The sequence below is a fragment of the Mizuhopecten yessoensis genome, unplaced genomic scaffold, assembly GCF_002113885.1.
Source record: "Mizuhopecten yessoensis strain PY_sf001 unplaced genomic scaffold, ASM211388v2 scaffold6111, whole genome shotgun sequence".
NCBI classification, from domain to species: domain Eukaryota; kingdom Metazoa; phylum Mollusca; class Bivalvia; order Pectinida; family Pectinidae; genus Mizuhopecten; species Mizuhopecten yessoensis.
In genome coordinates this window covers 31,371-52,383 of record NW_018406385.1, presented here as the reverse complement: position 1 = coordinate 52,383, position 21,013 = coordinate 31,371, and the positions used below count along the sequence as shown (strand labels likewise).

Genomic DNA, 21,013 nt, shown 5'->3' with positions numbered 1-21,013 from the left:
CATACCTCCGTACCACTAATACTGCAAGTACTGCCATACCTCCGTTCCGCTTATACAACGCTAAAACATAATGACTTTCAAAATATCTAAGTGAAAAATGTTTTTAAAAATTATACTGAATGCAAGGTGTCGTACGTGATTTGATTCCCACGTTCATTTTCTTCCTAAATGTAACTTTGTGATTCCAGGCGTCTTACGTGATTTGGGGCCCAGGAGTTGCTTTTGGGATTTGTTGCATTCTTGTGGCTTTCCTCACCCTCCTGCTACCAGAGACGAATGGAAAAGAACTCCCACAGACAGTCGAAGACTATAATGATTGGGTAAAACGAAAACCGAAAGCAGCACAAACAATATAGATGCGTGACTAACGATCTGTAACTACGACTCCTTTGTCAGTGATAAAATTTGACTGTTTTAGACCGAAAGTAAAGAACCACAAACGTTAATTAATATACAATTCTTTTTGTCATTTTCGATTCCTAACAGTGTATTCATCATTTGATTACCAATTTCCTTTGAGGGAGGTGTACACGGATGTATAAGAGATTTACGGTTCTAAAGAAACATCCCTAATTGGCCCCTTGTTCCTAGCGACGACCACGTTTTACAAATGGTCTTAATTTTCTTACATGTTTATTACGAAGGCATTGGCAAACGTTTAATGTGTACTTACAGTATAAAGTTTATCACCATGGCAACAATTTCATCTTTGAAGCGTTGATTATATTAGCATGTTGCAGCTAATATCAATCACCATAGGCGAAGATCTAATCGTGTTTAACCGTAGATATTCGGCATTCCAAGGCTACATGTAATCAATTATAGCACATGAAAAATACAAATATTCTGTATAGAAACTTTGATTAAACGTATACAAATGAATCTCGTTTATCTGGACACTTATTTCATATCCGGATTATCATGGTTTCTGTTTCATTAAAATAGGAATTATCCTCGAAAGGTATCTAAATATGCTATTAAGGGTCAAGATAATCACTTTAATTATATAGTTGTTATATTTGTAATATTATAAGATACACATTATAATCACATATTTGTCATCTCGTAATATTTCATTAAGATAATCACTATAATTATATAGTTGTCATATTTGTAATATTATAAGATACACTTTATTATCACATATTTTTCATTCTTGTAATATTTCATCAAGATACTCACTATAATTATATAGTTGTCATATTTGTAATATTATAAGATAAACATTATAATCACATATTTGTCATTCTTGTAATATTTCATTAAGATAATCACTATAAGTATGTAGTTGTCATATTTGTAATATTACATTAAGATACACATTATTTAAGGAATGATTTTTATTTTTTCAACATTTTTGAGGTCCNAAAACCCATTGTTGTTATGACCTCATAAATGTTGAAAAAATAAATATCATTCCTTATATTTACATTGACGAATCCTTTCAGTGGATCGATATAACAACGAATAAAACAAATAAACAGGGTTTGTTCCTGCTTATACACGGGTGCAACGCAGTGGCGAGAACAGTGTTTTTTCGCGGGGAAATGTGACACTATCGTGAGAGATCTTAGCAACCGTCAACAACAATAACACAACAAAATGTAGTTCCATATTCAATGTTTATTTGTAGCACAGGACACGTGAATACGTGGATATTTCACAAAGCACAGTTCAATAATATTTTAAGATGTAAGAATTAAGCATCTAGGTCGGTCGTTCCGAGTGAGTAGTTTTTGTAGTGTATTACTACGCAGTGTGATCAGGTTACTATCAGTTCCCACGTGCTGAGATTCTATGAACACCTGTGTTATGCATTTATGAATGTAATTTTTGTCAATGGGTCTAAACATTCAGAATGTAAATATAATGACATAATTGTCATTCTTGTAATATTTCATTAATATAATATCTATAATTATATAGTTGTCATACTTGTTATACATGTATTACATTAAGATACAGATAATAATTATAAAGTTGGCGTACTTGTAGTATAACATTAAGATACAGACTATTATTATGTAGTTGTCATACTTGTAATATAGCATTAAGATACAGACTATTATTATATAGTTGTCATACTTGTAATATAACATTAAGATACAGACTATTATTACATAGTTGTCATACTTGTTATATTGCATTGAGATACAGACTATTATTATATAGTTTTCATACTTGTTATATTACATTAATGTACAGACTATTTTTTAATGTTGTCATACTTGAAATATTACATGTTATACACATTATAATTATATGTTTGTCATAGTTGTAATAATACATTAAGATACAGACTATTATTATATTGTTGTCATACTTGTAATATTACATTAATGTACAGACTATTTTTTAATGTTGTCATACTTGAAATATTACATTAACAAATAGACTATTATTATGTAGTTGTCATACTTGTAATATAACATTAATATACAGCCTTTTATTATATAGTTGTCATACTTGTAACATAACATTAAAATACAGACTATACTTACATAGTTGTCATACTCGTTATATACTATTAAGATACAGACTATACTTACATTGTTGTCATACCTGTAATAATAAAAAAAATAAAAAAAATATAGTAAATTCAGATACAGACTATAATTAGCCTTCCTTTATTTACATGTCAAAAACATATTCGCTGTTATGAAAAAAATGGAGAAATGCTTTATACATTTCAATGCGATATGCTCTGTATAACGCGAACCAGTGTTTGTCGGATTTATATGTATATACACAATCGGTATAAACCGTACACACCAGTTGTTACAAGCTAGCAAGCAGACTGGTGTTCTCAAGGATAGCGCCTGGTTATAGCCTTCTCCTATGGACGGTACCGAGCAACCATCGAGTGTCTACCCCAAAATGGCCACATGCTTGGTTGTTGATGACTTATGGCAGGTTCTCCGACCCTGTGGTCGCTATCAGCTGGTTCAAGTTCCTGCCATCCTGCTGGGTTTTCTTCCTGTTGCGTATGGAATGCTGATCCATGTTTTCATAGGTATGTTTTCACTATACTAAATTATATCACGGTTGTGCTATTAAACTTTAAAGATCAATGAAACCAAATTTGAGTGGCATGCACACACAATTTACTAGTACAACCCACGTGTATTTACTCAAGACTGAAATCGATCTAACAAATCACTCTAATCTCAAATTCCCAAATAACGACTTTATTTTACACCCGCGATATGAACGAGAAAAGACCAGGTTAGTATTCCCTCTGTGTAGGTCTAATGTTAACATTAATAAGTAACTACTATTCCTGAAAGCTTGATCGCCGAACCCTAACTATTGGTGTGATCAGATAAAATGCTAACTGGAGCATGCGGCAAATGATTCAGTACTTTTTATAACTATTAATATGTGCTTCGATGGTTCATATACATGCAGGACAAAGCATTTTGCTTTTCTCACTCACACTTTCCATGAAATACAGCTCATGTCAACAAACTGTACACGGGCACCACTAGTAATCGAAACAGAAACGATGTCACATCGAACACAACACGAAGCGAGTATGTATACCTCCAAAGCTAACAAGGCTCCGTCAGTGAGACACTACGACTGATGAAGTTTATGTTACTGTAACAGAGTGGCTGTGAGTTACCTCACAAAATATCCAGCATGGTCATGCTATCCATGAACAACAACTAGAATACTGACAGGTCAGCAAGAGACCCACTGTATGCCTGACAGTCTATCTCCGTTATAATAATAATAATAATAATATTTACAATTGACACTGTTTCTGAATCGATAACGTAAGTGTAGGCAAGTCTGTTTATTTCTCAATAACTTGAGTGTAGAACGTGATCCAGTTCTCACCGCGTATGAATACATGTAAATATGGGCAGACTTCTTTCCGCAAACTTCGTGTCAGTGTTTATAAACAAACGCTAACATTTAGACTACCATGCGTTCGAGACACCAACTGATGTCGGGTTCGAGACAAGACAGATCATGTTCATGACCGGTCATAAAAATGAAGCTAGTGTCAGATACTAAAACGCTCCACCAGCTCCACTCTCTCATCTATTGGTGTCGGCACAGAAACGATGGCTATCGTTCCTAGAAATGTAGGTCAAATGTATCGTCTCCCAATTGTTACATCAACAGTCACTCGGTCGACAAACGATGTATACACATCATACAGTGTACATGTCATCTGTACAAACCTCTCGTGCTCCATTGGATTTATTATCTCATAAACAAAACAAAATAAAAGGTTAATCCTTAATTAAACATAATATATATATATATAATATTAATAAAAAAAATGATAAACGACATATTTTCGAAATACCAACTGTGTCGGATGAAGAATAACTTAACTAGTGAAAAAAACTGCGTTAGACCTATGTGACATTCTTACTATTAGAGAAATTCCACATTTTATCCGGACATCTGCTTGTTAAATCTTTCGCGGCGTCATTTAAAAAAAGTCTTTTTCATGAACATGCTTATTCCTTATATTTTCCCTCTCGTTACAAACGCTCAGACGACCTGACGTCTGCTTCATCAAAGTCCCACAAGGTATGCTTTTCTTTTCAGACTTAAGAAGAATTTTTTTTTGTGAAATAGTTATCAAATTGTAAAATTGGGGTTCCTGCCGCTACCCCAGGGGTTAGGATATATAGGACTCAAAAGGGAAAATTGATCATTATTTCAAAAATCTTCTTCAGATTCAGGTGTACTATTATCAAGTACTGTTCATGCACGGAAACGTCCATAGGTGTACAGGAAAAAATGCAAGTCTGCTTGAAATAATAATGAGATATCAATTCGATATCAGAAATGTCCATACATGCTTTATCTAAATTGTAAAGTTTTTTTATTCAAGGGCCATTTGTTGAAGGTAAAAATACTTTGGGGTATATATTGTCCAGTTTCTACCATGTAATATAATGAGTTTTCTGTTATTGCGAAATGACAGTTGGAATTTATTTAAAAATAATAATACAATGTAATTTATTCCTATATTAAATAGGTTCAGTTAACCCTGGACATTATTTAAGATAGCATTAATTCCAACAAGACAGATGTTTTTAATTTACAATAGATGTAGATCTAACATGTTATATTATTGGCTCTCTGGGAATGTACAATGACTGTAAATGCATTTAAAAATAGTCATACATTGTTATTTATTCCTCCCTAAATTATATTAATTCTCTCTGTTACAACAAGACACAAGCTTGTGATTTACAATATTTGATTTAAATAGACCTGCCGAAGAAGCGTTTAAACACCCTCCTTTTTCCTTGGCTGGTGTAGCCTAATATTCAAAAACACACGCAGGCATGAATTTAATTATGATGAATTCTGCAATTTATACAATTTACTTAGGCAGGTGTGAATATTTGATGATAAAGTTAATATCTCAATATGTTGTTCCACAAAATTCTGGTTCAGCTTTGAGCAATAGTAAAGATTTATGTGTTTATGATATTTGTGTATATGCTGTAAACCATTTTTTAGCTCATCTGGCCCGAATAGGTAGAGGGGTAGGGGCAAACAGGGTTATCAGAGGAAAATATTGAAAGTCCTCCTTTTGTTCCAATTAAAGGATTTTAACCAAATTTGTTCTAGAGCATCTTTGGGCAAAATCAACTCAATTCTGTATATACAGAGGGTGTTGATGTTATTCTTACTGTTGACGAACAATTGCCAATATGAACTTCTACAAACATTCTTTTATTAGGGACCCGGGGGTATCACAATTTATCAGGTCAAAGTCAATGTTGCTGTCACTAAAATAGAACAGATGATGGATGTAGGCAATGATGTTACATATGTTTGGATACTATTTCCTTTTTTGTACATCGAGAAAAAATGGAAATTTGCAGAATTAAAATATATAATTATTTATATATATATAAGAGCAATAAAAACAGTTCGATAGTTGGGGATCTTTGGTTAATTACGAAACCAGACATTTGCGTTTTTCCTCGTACTAACAGATTAGTCTCAACGAATTAAATTATCTCTGGGGGGTAATAAATGTAAGTAGTACATACTTGGATAGATTATATGACATTTTTGTTTAAAAATCTATAATTTGACCACAGGTATCTGCCTCGAAAACAAGTGCATCTCCTATATACATAATATACAACTTAACCCAGATTTGTGATTTTGAGAAGTTCCGTACCTTTCAGTATATCATGTGTATAGTATATCTTCTCCTTTTACGAGGCAGATTCCTATGATTTGGCATTCACACCTGATTGAAACCAACGACCAGCGAGTGTTTCAGTCAACAACATGGCCGACTATCTTCCCGCCTTTGCTCGCGTCAGATACTACATGTGTACATGTCTCTTCGATTCCCTCTTGACATATTTTCTGACGCTAAATATAGTCAAGTCAATTGTATGATTAACCTCAATATATATGCCACATGTTTTACGCTATGGAGATCATCACGCCGGTGGTTAATTGATCTAGCTGTCGTTATCACACTACTATCAGACCTGTCTAATTGACAGGTATTTGAGTAACTTGTGTAGTAGCATTGTTAGCGCTGTCATTTAGGCTGGAGTGTGACATGTTTAGCATGATGTTATAATATTACTTGTGATTGAGTTTCGATACCGGGTTCGTTAACTTTTCCCTGTACAGAGTTTATATATATATTGGATTGATGTAAGACAAAACCAGAAAGGTCAACTAGATTTTGTTATGAAAACTTTGGGTAAAACTATGAAACTTTAAGTGAATATCAAAATAGAATGTTTTGTGTTTGTAACTATCACATTTGACCTTGGCATTCACAAAATGACCCTGAGTTTTCTTATCGATAAACATTTAAGGTATTTCCAAGGAAAGTCAGTATACCAGATATATTTTATAGTTGAAGAGGAAACTTTGTTGAAAACAAAGTCGTACTGTACTGAAACTGCTTAAAACCGTATATTTCGGACTTATCAATAATATCCCCAACCACCTTTATCAAAACTTAATAGATTCTATCTCAAACAATAAAATTCATAAAAACTTATTGCTTGCTTTAAATTCAAGACAAATTCTAATCCTATCGAATATGTTTTAAGGGATTTTTTAAAATAAGTTCTGTCATCAATCGTTTCTAATATTTTGCAAAAAAGGCAATATTTTGGGGTCAGCACATTATTTTAGATTGTTTTTTTATACATATATTTATAAGAACACACGTCAATATATTATATATTTACTGTTCCACGATTTACTGGTATAAACATACAATGTACATGTATAATGTTGCAATTTCTTTTGCGACCAAACTGAATGCTACGAAATGACATATTGTTTAAAGTTCATATATATACCTATGTCATTCAAGGCTTAATTTATCTTTTACAAGGCGCAGAGAGGCATACCATCAATTAGATGATTGTTGCTGTGGGAATGAACAAAAATCATAGAAAAACGTCCGAGTAACATATTTTACTGGTATATATAAAACCATAGACCTATGACCATTAAAACTAAATAAACTTCATACAAAGTGTCATTTCTTAACATTAAATGTTGTTATAAAAAGCTAGACTTGTTATAAACATTATCGTACTTTTCAGTTTAAATGTTTATGACATGTCGAGCGTATTCATAACATCACATAATGTTATCAAATGGCACATCATCTAAAGTTGATTTATCGATCAAGTGATGAATAGGAAATGGGGGTTCTTCGCCACTTTATTCCTCCCTCTTTATTTATAGTAAATCCCTCCCTATCGGGATGGATCAGTGAGGCACTAGTGAGGGATAAGGGACTGAGCCACTAAGTGACCTGGCCCCGGAATCTCGAAACTTCTTAATTCTCAATTCTTAACTTTCCATTCTTAAGCTAAGTACGTACTTCGCTGATAATTTCTCAAATTGGTGTATCTCGAAAGCGTTCTTAAATATTTAAGTATGCTCCTTACCATTCTCAAATATTTAGCCCGTTCGCATCTTTTGATTTGATCATGGAGACTTGAGAATCTTTCAGATACACTTTTTTTGAGAATTTGCTTAAAGTTAAGCATATTCTAAAAGATAAGAATTGAGAATGGTTTAAGAACCTTTGAGATACACTTTGTTTAAGCATATGCTTAAAGTTAAGCACTAAAAATGGGTTTAAGAAGTTTCGAGATTCCGGGGCCAGGTCAGTGAGGGACCAGTGAGGGACGAGGGACTGACCCACTTAGTAATCAGGTCGTTTAGTTTATGATAACGTATGAGTCGTAACTATAAGTATGAGTGAGGGACTACATACATTCGCTAGCGTCAGGTATATTTTTAGCGCGACTGGTCTTAACCGATTAGGGTATGTACTAACATCCAATCCAATCATTCTGCCATCATGGGTTGGAAAGAACACTTGGAAAATATCTACTTCGATTTAAACAATCCTATTAGTTATGCTGGTCCTGAGAACATCTACAAATACCTCAGGAAGGAATTCATGCCATTCGTCGATTTTTACAGAATGTCGGTGCTTACAGCCTTCAACGTTCACTCCACCATAAGTTGAAAACGAGAAAAGTGATTTCTCAAGGTATCGATGCTCTTTGGGATGTAGATCGTGCAGACGTATCGAACATATTGACAGAAAACGGAGGAATGCGTTACTTATTCGTCGCCATTGACGTGTTTACGCGACGTTTATGGGTCGTGCCCTTAAACTTAAAAAACAAACTGCATGGAACTATTATAGACGGTTTCAAGAAGATTTTAAGTTCTGGTAGAAAGCCGACGGACGGACGTTCGGATCCGGGAGTGAATGGGAGAATAGATGGGTAAAAGGCTTCCTCGGTCGGGAAAAGGTGAGTCATTACGTCAAGCATAACATCATTCACGCGAATTATTCCGAACGAGTAATAAGAACCTTGAAAATTTTGATGTATCGCTACTTTACACACAAACGAACGTATCACAACCTTGATGTCTTGCGGGACATTGTTCGAAATTATAACACAAGACCTCACAACTCCTTAGATGGAAAGTCACCAAATGAAATAAATAAAACCAACGAAGCCATCGTATGGAAACTTCAGTATGTAGACACGAAGAAACCTAAAAAGCCAAGAAAGAAGAATCCTCCAAAACCGTTTAGATTTAAGATTGGGGATGTGGTCAGAATATCCAGTAACAGGCGTACTTTTCAAACGATATTACGAACAAAAGTGGACAGAGGAAGTGTTTACGATCAAGACGAGGTACCTTCGCCAAGGACTACCGGTGTATAAAATAGTGGATTTTGACTGGGATGCGATAAAAGGAACTTTTTAAACGAGCGAATTACAAAGAGTTGACAAAGAAAGAGACGACCTGTTTAAAGTGGAAAAGGTGATAAAAAATCGCTAGAGAAATGGCATATCGGAAGTTTACGTCAAGTGGCTCGGTTACCCTAAAAAGTTCAAAAGTTGGATAACAGAAAGTGACATGGAAGACGTGTAATCGGTGGGGTATGAAAAGACCAACGTATTTCATTAAACGTCATGTTTGTCTCATACGTTGAATGATTAACATCAAAATGAAACACATGTATAATCTCTGTGCTAAAGAAAATTCCAGAGCTCAAGATTTGCTGCGGCATAAAAGGGATAAACACTTTCATCAAGACGAAAGTATAATGTTCTCCGATCAGCAGGTGCCGCGGGAGGTGCCGCAAGAAGAGTCGCAGGTACGGCAAGAAGAGCCGCAGGTACCGCAAGAAGTGCCGCAGATACCGCAAAAAGTGCCGCAAGAAGTGCCGCAAGTGCCGCAAGTAGTTCCGCAGGTGTCGCATGTGCTACAGGTGCCGCAAGAAGTGCCGCAAAATTTCGTCTTTAAGGTAGCAGTATACAGTAGAGGTTTGTGGCCATGGGTGATAATTTTGTTAAATGGCTAACCCCTGTATAATGATATGTAAAAAAAAATATAAAAATAAAACTGTACTAAATTTGGTATAAGCATGATGCAGTGGGCTATGTGAGCTTCACATTTGTAAAAAAGAAAGAAGATTTTTTTGGTTCGAGAATAAAATTTTCGCCATAATCCGAAAGGGTGCGTACACATGAAAAGCTTGCTTTACAGGAGGTAAAATTTTGAAAACAGCACACGACGCAAAATTGCAAGTTTTACAACTTTACTGGGACCCAGATAATTCTGCAACTATGTAGGTAATCTTTAATTTCAGACAGAGCTTCAGAAAAAAATTACTAGTTGCGGGGGTCAAATTTTGGGTTAAAAATAGCAATTTTTGGCATTTTTTGGTAATTTTTGATGTGGTAACCATGGTTTTCACACAAGTGACATACGCAAAAAAAAGGGATTTATACACTTCTCAGTACTTTATATGTATTGTAAATGTAATGCAGTTTACAAATATATATACATGTATACATGTGTTGTGTAGGGTAAATCCGCTGTGTTTACATTTCCTCGACATGTGCCTTGTTTATCCGAGTCGGGCTATTTCTACTGTATACTGCTACCTAAGCATCCATTCACGGCAAATCTTTCCTGTGGGAAAACTTATTTTGTCAAGATGCTTCCACAACATTGTACTGGTAGGACATCTCCTCCAACCCAGAGAATCATATGGCTTTACAAGAGGTGGCAGCCGCTATATGACATTATTAAGTCTACCGTCTTTCCAAAGATAGAATTTATTTGGGGAATCCCCATTGACCTGGAGAATGACTCGTTTCTAGACGTCAATACAAGAAACTTAATCGTGATAGATGACCTCATGTCCACGGCATCGGAAGATCCTCGCATCAACAAGCTATTCATGGAAGGAAGCCATCAAAGAAACCTGTCTGTCATAGCAATCAACCAAAAGTTATACTACAACAAAGTCCCTACACAGAGAAAAAATTGTCGTTATCTAGTTTTGTTTAACAACCCCGCCGATAAACTTCAAATTATGACGTTGGCCAAACAAATGTATCCTGGACAAAGTCAGCATTTCATTCGTCAATTTGATGACGCCATCCCCGAACCTTACGCTATATATTGATAGATTTGAAGCCCACTACTCCTGCACAACTTCGTTTACGCGGTAATGTTATGCGTCAGTATAAAAAGGACCCGAGGCAAATAATCGATCATTTTTACAAAGAGGGTCGTGGAGAACAGACGTATTCAGAGGGTCAGAAGAAAGAAATCGATCATTCAGACAACGACAGTCGTAGAGAACAAACGTACGAAAAGGAATATCCAGAGAACACTAATTTAATTGACCCTCACGCCATAGAAGGTAAAATGCATTCGTGTGCTGATTGTGGATTGGTGTTTGAAAATACCCACGACTTGCAAAAGCACGTCAAAAACTGGTGCCCTGAGCAGTTTTCTTTAAAATGAAAAAGCGAGGAAGACGATGTTCCCCTTAACAAGATTCGTTATGAGCGAATGCTATCGGACGGGTCACCCGTGGAAGATGGGGATAAAAACGTGTATGTAACATTTGCTGAAATAGCTACAGAACGCAGTGAAGAAGAATGGCAGAAAAAACGAGACAAGTATATGGAGGAAGGGATGTCAGAATCAGAAGCAGAGACAAAAGTTGATTTAAAACTGGAAAAAAGCGACATCCAACATTTCATGGAGATATATAACAAGCTGTTAACCTACATGCTCCAAGTCAGACATTGCAATCTGCACGAGAAAATCATAGCAATGGTAGAGCGGTACATTGAGAAAGGTATCGACCATGAAACATCAAGATGGCCCTGCGAAAATATAGATACGAATTTGAGGAATATTTGGATTCCACTGGTGACACTGAAGACGGAGAGAATAATGCCTCCGATTACGAGGAATCTAACATTGAGTCTGACGATGAAACGAATGATGATGATAATGAAACAGATGATGATGGTGATGACGAAACTGTCGATTAATTATGATAGATCAGTGCAATTTCCCCGTGCTTATGTGTTAGCGATATATGTTGTTTCTTTATATGTAGAAAACCATGATTATTTTTGTAAATTGTAGATAAACATGCACGCGTTGTAAATAAGTAAATAAAACTTGTATATAGAAAAGTGTGGTATTGTTATCTGTCAATTGCTAATTTGTTGCAACATTATATATAAAAAACCAAGAAATGACATTTAATATGACTTTTTTATGAACATTCATAATATGTACCAAATGACAACCACACAACTTTAAAGTGACTTTGATGTAAAAAATATATATATACAGACCCGTACACGTTCGCTGTTCCACTTTCAGCGTACCGTTTGCGTAGCATTTCCGTACCGTTTGCGAAGCACTTGCGTATCACTTGCGTAGCATTTCCGTAGTACTTCCGTACCATTACCGTAGCATTTCCGTAGCACTTGCGTAGCGTTTCCGTAGCACTTGCGTCTACATCTTTCTATTTTAACAACAGGCATACAGCTGGCCCTGTGGTAATGACCTGTCCCTTGTTTAAGGTATAAACAACTTTAGTGTCCGTTATAAAGGTTGTTAGGGCAACATGACCACCCGCTGACAGATACATTTCTTTTAATATGATGTCTATATACCTGAGAATCTAGGCAGTGATAATACATTGACCATTCACCTGTGGTCACTTTAGATTCTGATGTGCTGTACCTGATCAAGTTCACATTCTGTGATTTCAAGGCAATTACATCCATGTCAATTAATCCAGTTCATTGTCTACCCATCACGTACAGCTGTATACAGATAAATCAGTTCAAGGTAAAAACCTACAGGTAAGATACTTTGGCTGTCCCTCGATCAGGAAATGACAGCCACAGGCACAATTTCATTTCACAACAGTGCCTTAAGCAAGGTTAACTAATATTTAACTTGGCATTCCTAATTTAATAAAAAAAAATGTCCCTAATTAGGATATTTAACTTCTGACGTAGATGATTTGTTTTAAAACTATTTTTTTTAATTAATCTATCATGAGTTCTGTTATCAGAGAGCAAGGTTGAATACTAACCCTAATACGTAACAAACTTTCATATCAGATTATTGAAAATGATGATATTTTTCAGTTATCATTAAAAAAAATCATTATGAAGATAACTTTATTGTCATCATGTGACTGAGTTCCTGACAAAATAGAGTGTGATTCCTTGTTGTCTATAGCAGAGACGTATATATTACAATACGTCTCTGTCTATAGTAAGTATGTTTCACAATTCAATTCAATTTATTACCAAATGCACATTGCATATAGGGGTACAGAAATATACATATAGATAAATACTTTACAACATTATGTACAATGGCGTAGAACATATGCAATAGATTCAATTCCATACATAATATTTACAAATTATGAAATTTGCATAAGTTTGGGAAAACTTTAAGGTTTTCCTAAGGTAACTAAGCGGACTCTTATCAAGCATAATTTAGTTGCATAATTTAGTCGTTTAGGAAATAATACAAATAAAGCCTTAATCTAACCAAATTTCTAGGAAATAACAAAACTTCAAAGTCAATCATACAACCTCAACATGAAGGTAGAACGAGTACTATATATTATATAATGAAATGAGATTATAACTGATTGTAAAAAAAAACCCAGACATAGATCTCAATCGCATTATACAGTAACAAAACGTGTATAGGAAGAATTTGATACAGCTTATATTTCATAATATACGACTTCTCTTAACAGTTGCCTGAATCAAGTACTTACTTAAATTTCTAATAGATTTAAAAACTTTGCTAGACAGTAGCTCTATTAATTTAAACACAGAAGGACGAATACGATAATATGGCTTGATATACGATACTCTTAATTCTAAAAACACAGGACACATAAGAATGAAATGAAACTCATCCTCGACATCTCCAAGATCACATAAAGTACACAATCTCTGGTTTCGAGGCACTGCATTATATCTACCTCTCTCTATATTAAGGTTATGTGCTTGCAATCTATATTTCGCAAGAATACATTTATTTTTTCTAAATAGCGGTTTTGTAAAATACCATTGTAGATCAAAACGGTCAACAATGTGTTTATACAACAAACATTTTGAAGATGTCTCGAATATGTTTCTCATTTCCTGAATAAAAGTATCCTTTATGCGTTGTATATATAATAATAAAAAAGATTTCTCATTTGGTACACATTGTGCCAACCACACATCTCCAAAACCCAACGTACACAAATCACGTCTCAGATGATAAACCCAATTTGCTTTACAATTTGGTTTCCTGTTATAAAGCTCTAAAAGTTCATCGTAACAGGCCCTCAAAATACAGTTATTAGTCTTTAATATTTGCAGCCAGTACTTTACAATAGCAATCCTACGCTGTATATGCAAAGGGTAACGACCAAGTTCAAAATACACCATGGCATTATTAACTGTTTTCCTGACACCCAATACGGTTTTCAAAAATAATGAATGTATATTTTCAATCTGCGGTGCAGGACTATAACCCCATACTTCACACCCGTAATTTACAATACATGATATATAAGTATCAAATAAAGATAACTTGGTCTTTTCATTCAACAAAAATCTTTTCACTTTCCGATTAAGAAGAAAATAAGCTTTCCTTTCTTGTACAGCAATTTTATTCAATGCAATGGTAAATTTACCATTATAATTAAAAACCAAACCTAAATAGCAAAATTGATCTACCACTTCTATAGCTTTACCATCAAAAATCCACTGCTCGTTTGGATACAATCGTTTACTTTTCCTAAAAACAACTATTTTTGTTTTGTCTACATTTACAGATAATTTCCAACGTCGAGAATAAGTGATTAAAAAACCAACATATTTTGTAGGTCAACTACATCCTCAGAAAAAAATACCGTGTCATCGGCATACATAATTAAAAACAAATTAAGTAATTGCAAGTGATAACTTTGGCAATTTGACTTAATCAATTCTGATTCCATGTCGTTGACAAATAAAGAAATCATTATTGGAGATAAAGGTTCTCCTTGTAATAATCCGACCTGTAAGTCGTACATTGGAGATAATTTACCATGAAGCTTTACACATGACTTAACACTCTCGTATATAGATTTGATAACATTAAGCATCCGTCCTCTTACACCCGATTTCCACAATTTACACCACATTTTATCATGTGATACACCATCAAACGCTTTTCTATAGTCTACGAAAACACAATAAAGCCTTTTATTACTCTGTAAAGTTTTAGTAATCAAGGTATGAAGTACAAAAATTGCATCTCTGGTACCACTCCCGGGCTTAAAACCAAACTGAGCATCTGTTATTACATTCTTGCTTTCGCTCCACTTTAACATTTAACAAGTAAGTTTGTTAACGGAGTGCCCTCTCTGTGTGGGTGATTATAAAGGTGTCAAAAATCATCAGTCAAGCGGTTCCGGGCTAGTGTACATGTACCTATGAACTTACATGGTTCAATGAAAAAGATAATTGACCTTTTACAGCTGACCAATAAGTACCACTTAGCGCCTTTAGCAAGTTACACAGTATTTATCAGAGGCTGGGATTAACCTGGCCTAGGGTATATTTGGAAATATTATATTAACGACAACAAGATTTATTAATTAAAGAAAGAAAGGTTTATTGATATTTTTAGAGAAGATTGTGCAGAAAAAATAGAATATTCCCAAAAGATTTTTTAAAGATATCTTTACGATCATTTTGATCTACAAAACTACCTGCGTAAACCCATACAAAAAGAATATCTGAAAGAAATCAAAAAAAAAATCTCCTCATAACTTAAAATTAGAAAAAGGCGATATCAAAACATTGAATCGTCGAGTGTGAATGATGTTGAAGACCATGCCATTCTGATTTGAAAACTTATTATATTAAAAAGCCAAGCATATTTAAATTGAAAGGATTGTTGAATGTGAGAAATACAAAAGAAATTTGGGAAATATATAAAAAAAAATCAAATTCGAGAGGAACCTAATTATCATAAATAGGTGTCGTTTCACTTGTAATTGTGTTGTGAGTGTGTGTAATGTTATCTAATGTTATTTTGTATTTTGCACAGTTAATATCACAAATGTTGTTACTTTGTAACTGGTGAGTCGAACGACTCAATGTAATTAAGAACTTGAACCAGGCGATGAGGCTACGTACATGTATGACAAAATATGAATATTGTAGCACTTACACTTACATGTATTGAGCACAGACAAACAAAATGTTATGTAGTTTTGACACTCATCTATTGTGGTGTTGTCTATAAAAAGTCTGACAAAGATCCTCGTAGCCTACAGTGTACTGACGTTTTTTCCTATGTGGGTATGTTCGTTTCGTTTTAGATATTTTATGTGATTCCGCTTTTTATGTAAACCCGTTCTTGTCACAACAAACGAATCACCGTTTGTAAGCGTCATCCGTAGCACTTCCGTACCGTTTGCGTAGCACTTGCGTACCATTTCCCTACCTTTCACTTCCGTACCGTTTGCGTAGCACTTCCGTACCGTTTGCGTCCAAGGTGGAACAGCGAACGTGTACGGGTCTGTTATTCAAATTGCTATATATACCGACTCATATTGACATTTGCATACTTACACTGTATTTGGTATTGGGTATGACAATATTAATGTAAACATTCCGCACACTACTTTCACGTATCATATATTAAAAAGTATGTATAAATCAAAACATAAGATGGGATTCAATACTACTTTATTATATACATTATTCACATACGGACACAATACAACTTTTAAGTGTCATTGACTTTATACATGGATATGCAAGACAATGATTGACATATACTGACTTGGAAATGGAATAACTGCATTTTATGAATACGTGTTTTATAGATAATCAAATGAGCACGTGATCAAAATTGCATTCGTTTGTCAGAAAGCATGACTCATGTCAAAGGCGTGAAATGGTTCATAACTGTGTGATCTTATAATGACCGTATGCGAAACTATCTATGCCAGTGAAATATCGTTTGTCGTCACACGGGGACAGACTGGTCTTGTTGACAGTGATGCTGTAAATTTGGTGTTCAAAACCTCGTATCAAATTCATTTTATGTTTGAGATTGCATTGTTCCGAAAGACAATCCAAGTATGTAAGGCTGTATAATTTCGGTTTCAATCCACAAAACTGATCCATAATTCTCCGGCCACATTCATCTTTTAATTTCCCTTATACTTTACAATTATTCTTACTGAACAGGGGATTGTCATTCGGGTAATTGCTAGTGTCAAACAGGTCAGTGTTGTCTTGCAGGTCTTGGTACCAGTCGTCCGTCTCTATTGCGTAACAGAGAGAATCTGTGTCGGTGAAAAGCAGCTCGGCTTTTGATCCGTATTTTTGTTTGATGAAACCGTAATAGAACTGATACATGAATATCTTAGATACCTCTAGAATACAGAAGCCGGCATAAATCGGTCGATTTAGAACAATGTTTGTTTTCTTCATGTTGACGGCCACAAGATCATCGTTAATTGTATTTAACAAATTAAAAATTCGGTTTGGCACAGACTTTCCGAAGACGTTTTGGTGTATAGACCAACTCTACACTGACCCTTGTTCGCATATTTTCCATCGTTTTACCAAAGACTGAATTGTTCATGGGTTTAAACAAATCTTTCTGGAAATCATTCTTGGCATGCTTTCGTTTTTCAGTAATAAAATCGATGTAAGGCTTTAGCCAAGCTGATTGGATGAACTCCATGACTCGATGAATTTTCGAAAACTTCATTCCGTTCTTTTTAATATTTTAAATTTCGGTACTGAAGAACATACTTTTGTTTGGAGTTAAGGTTTGGAAATAGTTTTCTCGATGGTTTTTCCTTTGATATTCAAATTCTCACGAAGCTTTTGCGAATGTGGAGAGAGCATATCTGTTGTAATGATATTGTTCTCAGGAGCTAGGAGATAACCGTTGTGTTTGTCATGCAAGTAGTCTGGATAGTCAAGGTCGACTTCCAAAATATACCCCGTGTCCGCGTTGTCGTCAATTGTCGTAACGTCTAGTTCTACAATTTGTTCGGGCGTTAGCCATGCAAAATCTTTTTCTGGTCGACATTCAGACATGCTCGTGCCGTATAGATTGTTCAAATCTAGGTACGTGAGCCAAGTGTTTGGTTTTTACGGATCGTATTGCGGTGCCTTGGGATTATTTGCCTGGGCAAACTTCTTTGAAATCATTGACACACCTCCACGACTTCCCTGTTCGATCATCAAAACCATATCGATGTCATCGAACAACTGCAGTTCTACTCCAGTCATGTTCAACATGGCATCCCATGAAAACCAAGGAGCAGAGTAGTAATGAGCAGGGTCACGATGGTAATAATCCTGACTGATGGATAGAAAGTTCTCGAAAACATCGGCTGACAACAAGAAGTCCGTTTTTAAGTACAGATCATGATACTCGCCAAAGTGTTTCATGTCGAATATATGCCAGACTGCTTGCGCGTGTTTATAGTCTGCGTCGGAAAGATCAGATTCTGTTAATTTATTATAGAAGCTATCTTTTTCGGGCAATTGAGTTTCGTTAAACTTTTCGGGTGATGACATGTAATCGTACGGGTACATAACCTTTCGAAGAAGATGTTTGAGTTGTTCCTCGACAGGAAAGTGTTTTGACAAGCTCTGAAATTTGCCAACGCCTTCTGGATTTTTGGCGGAAGGGGGACGAAGCTGCTGCCCTCTAGGGGTGTGAATTCTACTGTGTTTACCTCTAGTTTTATAATTTTGTCTATTGTCCACCCACTCCCATCCCGTTCAAAATTTTGATAGGCGTTATGCAGGTGACGAAAAGCTTCGGCTAGTTGTTCCGATAACTTGGACATCTTAAGGTAGGTTCAGCATAGATAGGTTCGTTATGCGAGTGGTATTCGACAAACTTTATAAACAGTGTGAGGAACCATTTTATACCTTTGACATTCCTCAGACGTTCTATCAATGTCTTTAATATGCTGTTGATTGTCACTGAAAAATTGTAACACGTCCCACAAGTTGACAGGAGTTTGGCTCAATGTCTCCATGTGAACCGTTCCGTCCAGTGCAGAAATACCTGCTCCGCGTTGTTGTCGGTTTGTCCATTGACAATTGAGACATGTATCGCAGACATCCGTCCTCCTGCCGTAGAAACGTTCCGGGAGAGGTCGGTGACACCAGTTGCATTCTCTCCCTTGCTCTCCACACGGTGCGCAAAATATCTTCCCCGGGAGTAAATTTGTTGTTTTGGTGCACCATATGCATTTGCCTACATTCTCGACATTGCCTGTAGTATCATAAACGTTTACCTCAGTCCTTGATTTGTTTACATTAATAGTGTCATCGATATCAGTTTCCTTTCTTTTATTGTTTGGTGGTTTGTTTTCCTTGTGTTGTTTCATATGCCGGTCAAAGTTATCTTTTCTATTAAACTCCGTGTTGCAGTCGGGACATGTATACTTCGGGGAGTTTCCGTGGAATGTTCGTTCGTGTCGCAAAAGATGTTATTTTTGTTTAAACGATTTATGACATATTGCACACCTGTTTCCTCTGGGAGGCTGGTCTTCAGTATGCATAGGTGTGGTCAGCTGATCGGCGAGGAGAGAGATACGACGTAAACTGAGTTCTGTTCCGTATCGATAGATATGTTGTTCCTCCTCGCCCATTCGTCTAACTCGGCCACTGTCTTTATGACCTTTATCCATAGTACTACAATGGAAAAGATATTCTAGATTAACTCCATTGTTAATAGGTAATTATGTTCAATACAAAATGAAGGCGAAGTGTTAAAGGCCTTTAGATGTCTCTGACACAATATCTTTACTCTACCAGTACAAATAAGGACTTCCAATGATGATATCTTAAAAACCCGTCATCGGAAAAATATGAAAATATTATCAAATGAAAATTCAGAAAAATATCCCTCATAACGTATAATTTCTTTTTATTGACACCGCGAATGAATTCAGGATATTTCAATGAAAAAATAAATAGAAGTGCGTAAAATATATAGTTAAATTATAAGTGTGACGATGTACCTATAATACCTGTATACCTGGTATAACGCTGCACAAACAGTGGTCTGCTCAGGCTAAATATATACACACAAGTGGTTGATACATTTTGAATCATCTGCTAGCGATGTGTACTGCTCAATTGACCCTATTACAATGACTGTGGTGTAAAGGGCTATCTCTCTGTGTGAGTACACGAGAGATTTCGTAAAAAGTGTATTATTTCTCCTCGCTACCTCATGATCTCAATTTTACTCTCGCTGTATATAGACAGTAGATGCATTAACATTGACAGATAATTCACAAATGGTAACGGAAGGAATGTGTGTACGTATATATACATATACATAATGTAGACCGTGAACCGGTTAGGGCGCTAAAATATACCTGACGCAAGCGAACGTATGTAGTCCCTCACTCATACTTATAGTTACGACTCATACGTTATCATAAACTTAACGACCTGGTCACTAAGTTGGTCAGTCCCTCGTCCCTCACTGGTCCCTCACTGACCTGGTCACTAAGTGGATCAGCCCCTCATCCTTCACTGGTCCCTCACTGACCTGGTCACTAACTAGGTCAGTCCCTCGTCCCTCACTGGTCCCTCACTGATCCATCCAGATAGGGAGGGATTTACTATAAATAAAGATGGATGGATTAAGTTGCGCAGAACCCCATTTCCTATTCATCAATCAGGGTTACTTAGCCTTTGTTTTCTTCTTCATAATCTGTTAAACTATATTATCAGGGGATTTTATTCTGGTTTAAGTGGTTTCTCATGGCAACATCAATCTTGTTTTGAGGTCGGAATTCCTCTCAACAGCTAGAAGAAGAGAAATAAAGCTCCGCATGACCTAGGTACATACATAAGCTATTATAAAGGATATACATTATATGTCATTTCTTAATTAGCACTCAGTTGGGTTGCAAAAGAGATTGGTATGTTATAAATCCGGTGAGATTGGTATGTTATAAATCCGGTGAACCAATTATAATGAAGACGTCAGCCTTAACCTTAATAGCCAATGGACAAGTCCAATACATTCAAATTACATGTATATCTATATTCCGACTTTTAAGTTAGGTCTTTGACAATGACTTATCAAGGGGGTGGGTGGGTGG

The 21,013-nt window shown here is 35.6% G+C and overlaps 2 protein-coding genes across 2 annotated transcripts in view; both read left to right on the top strand.

The window, feature by feature from the left end:
* The window catches only part of LOC110451496 (organic cation transporter protein-like), a 35,235-nt gene extending 33,881 nt beyond the window's left edge, over positions 1-1,354 (top strand). Inside the window, exon 10 of the mRNA XM_021499541.1 lies at positions 189-1,354. Within this exon, the coding sequence (XP_021355216.1) occupies positions 189-356 (168 nt within the window). The 3' untranslated portion in view covers positions 357-1,354. The remainder of the gene's footprint in view (positions 1-188) is intronic.
* A 1,256-nt stretch (positions 1,355-2,610) lies between these two features.
* Positions 2,611-21,013, top strand: part of LOC110451495 (organic cation transporter-like protein) — a 37,401-nt gene continuing 18,998 nt past the window's right edge. Inside the window, exon 1 of the mRNA XM_021499540.1 lies at positions 2,611-3,013. Coding sequence (XP_021355215.1) covers positions 2,839-3,013 — 175 coding nt within the window. The 5' untranslated portion in view covers positions 2,611-2,838. The remainder of the gene's footprint in view (positions 3,014-21,013) is intronic.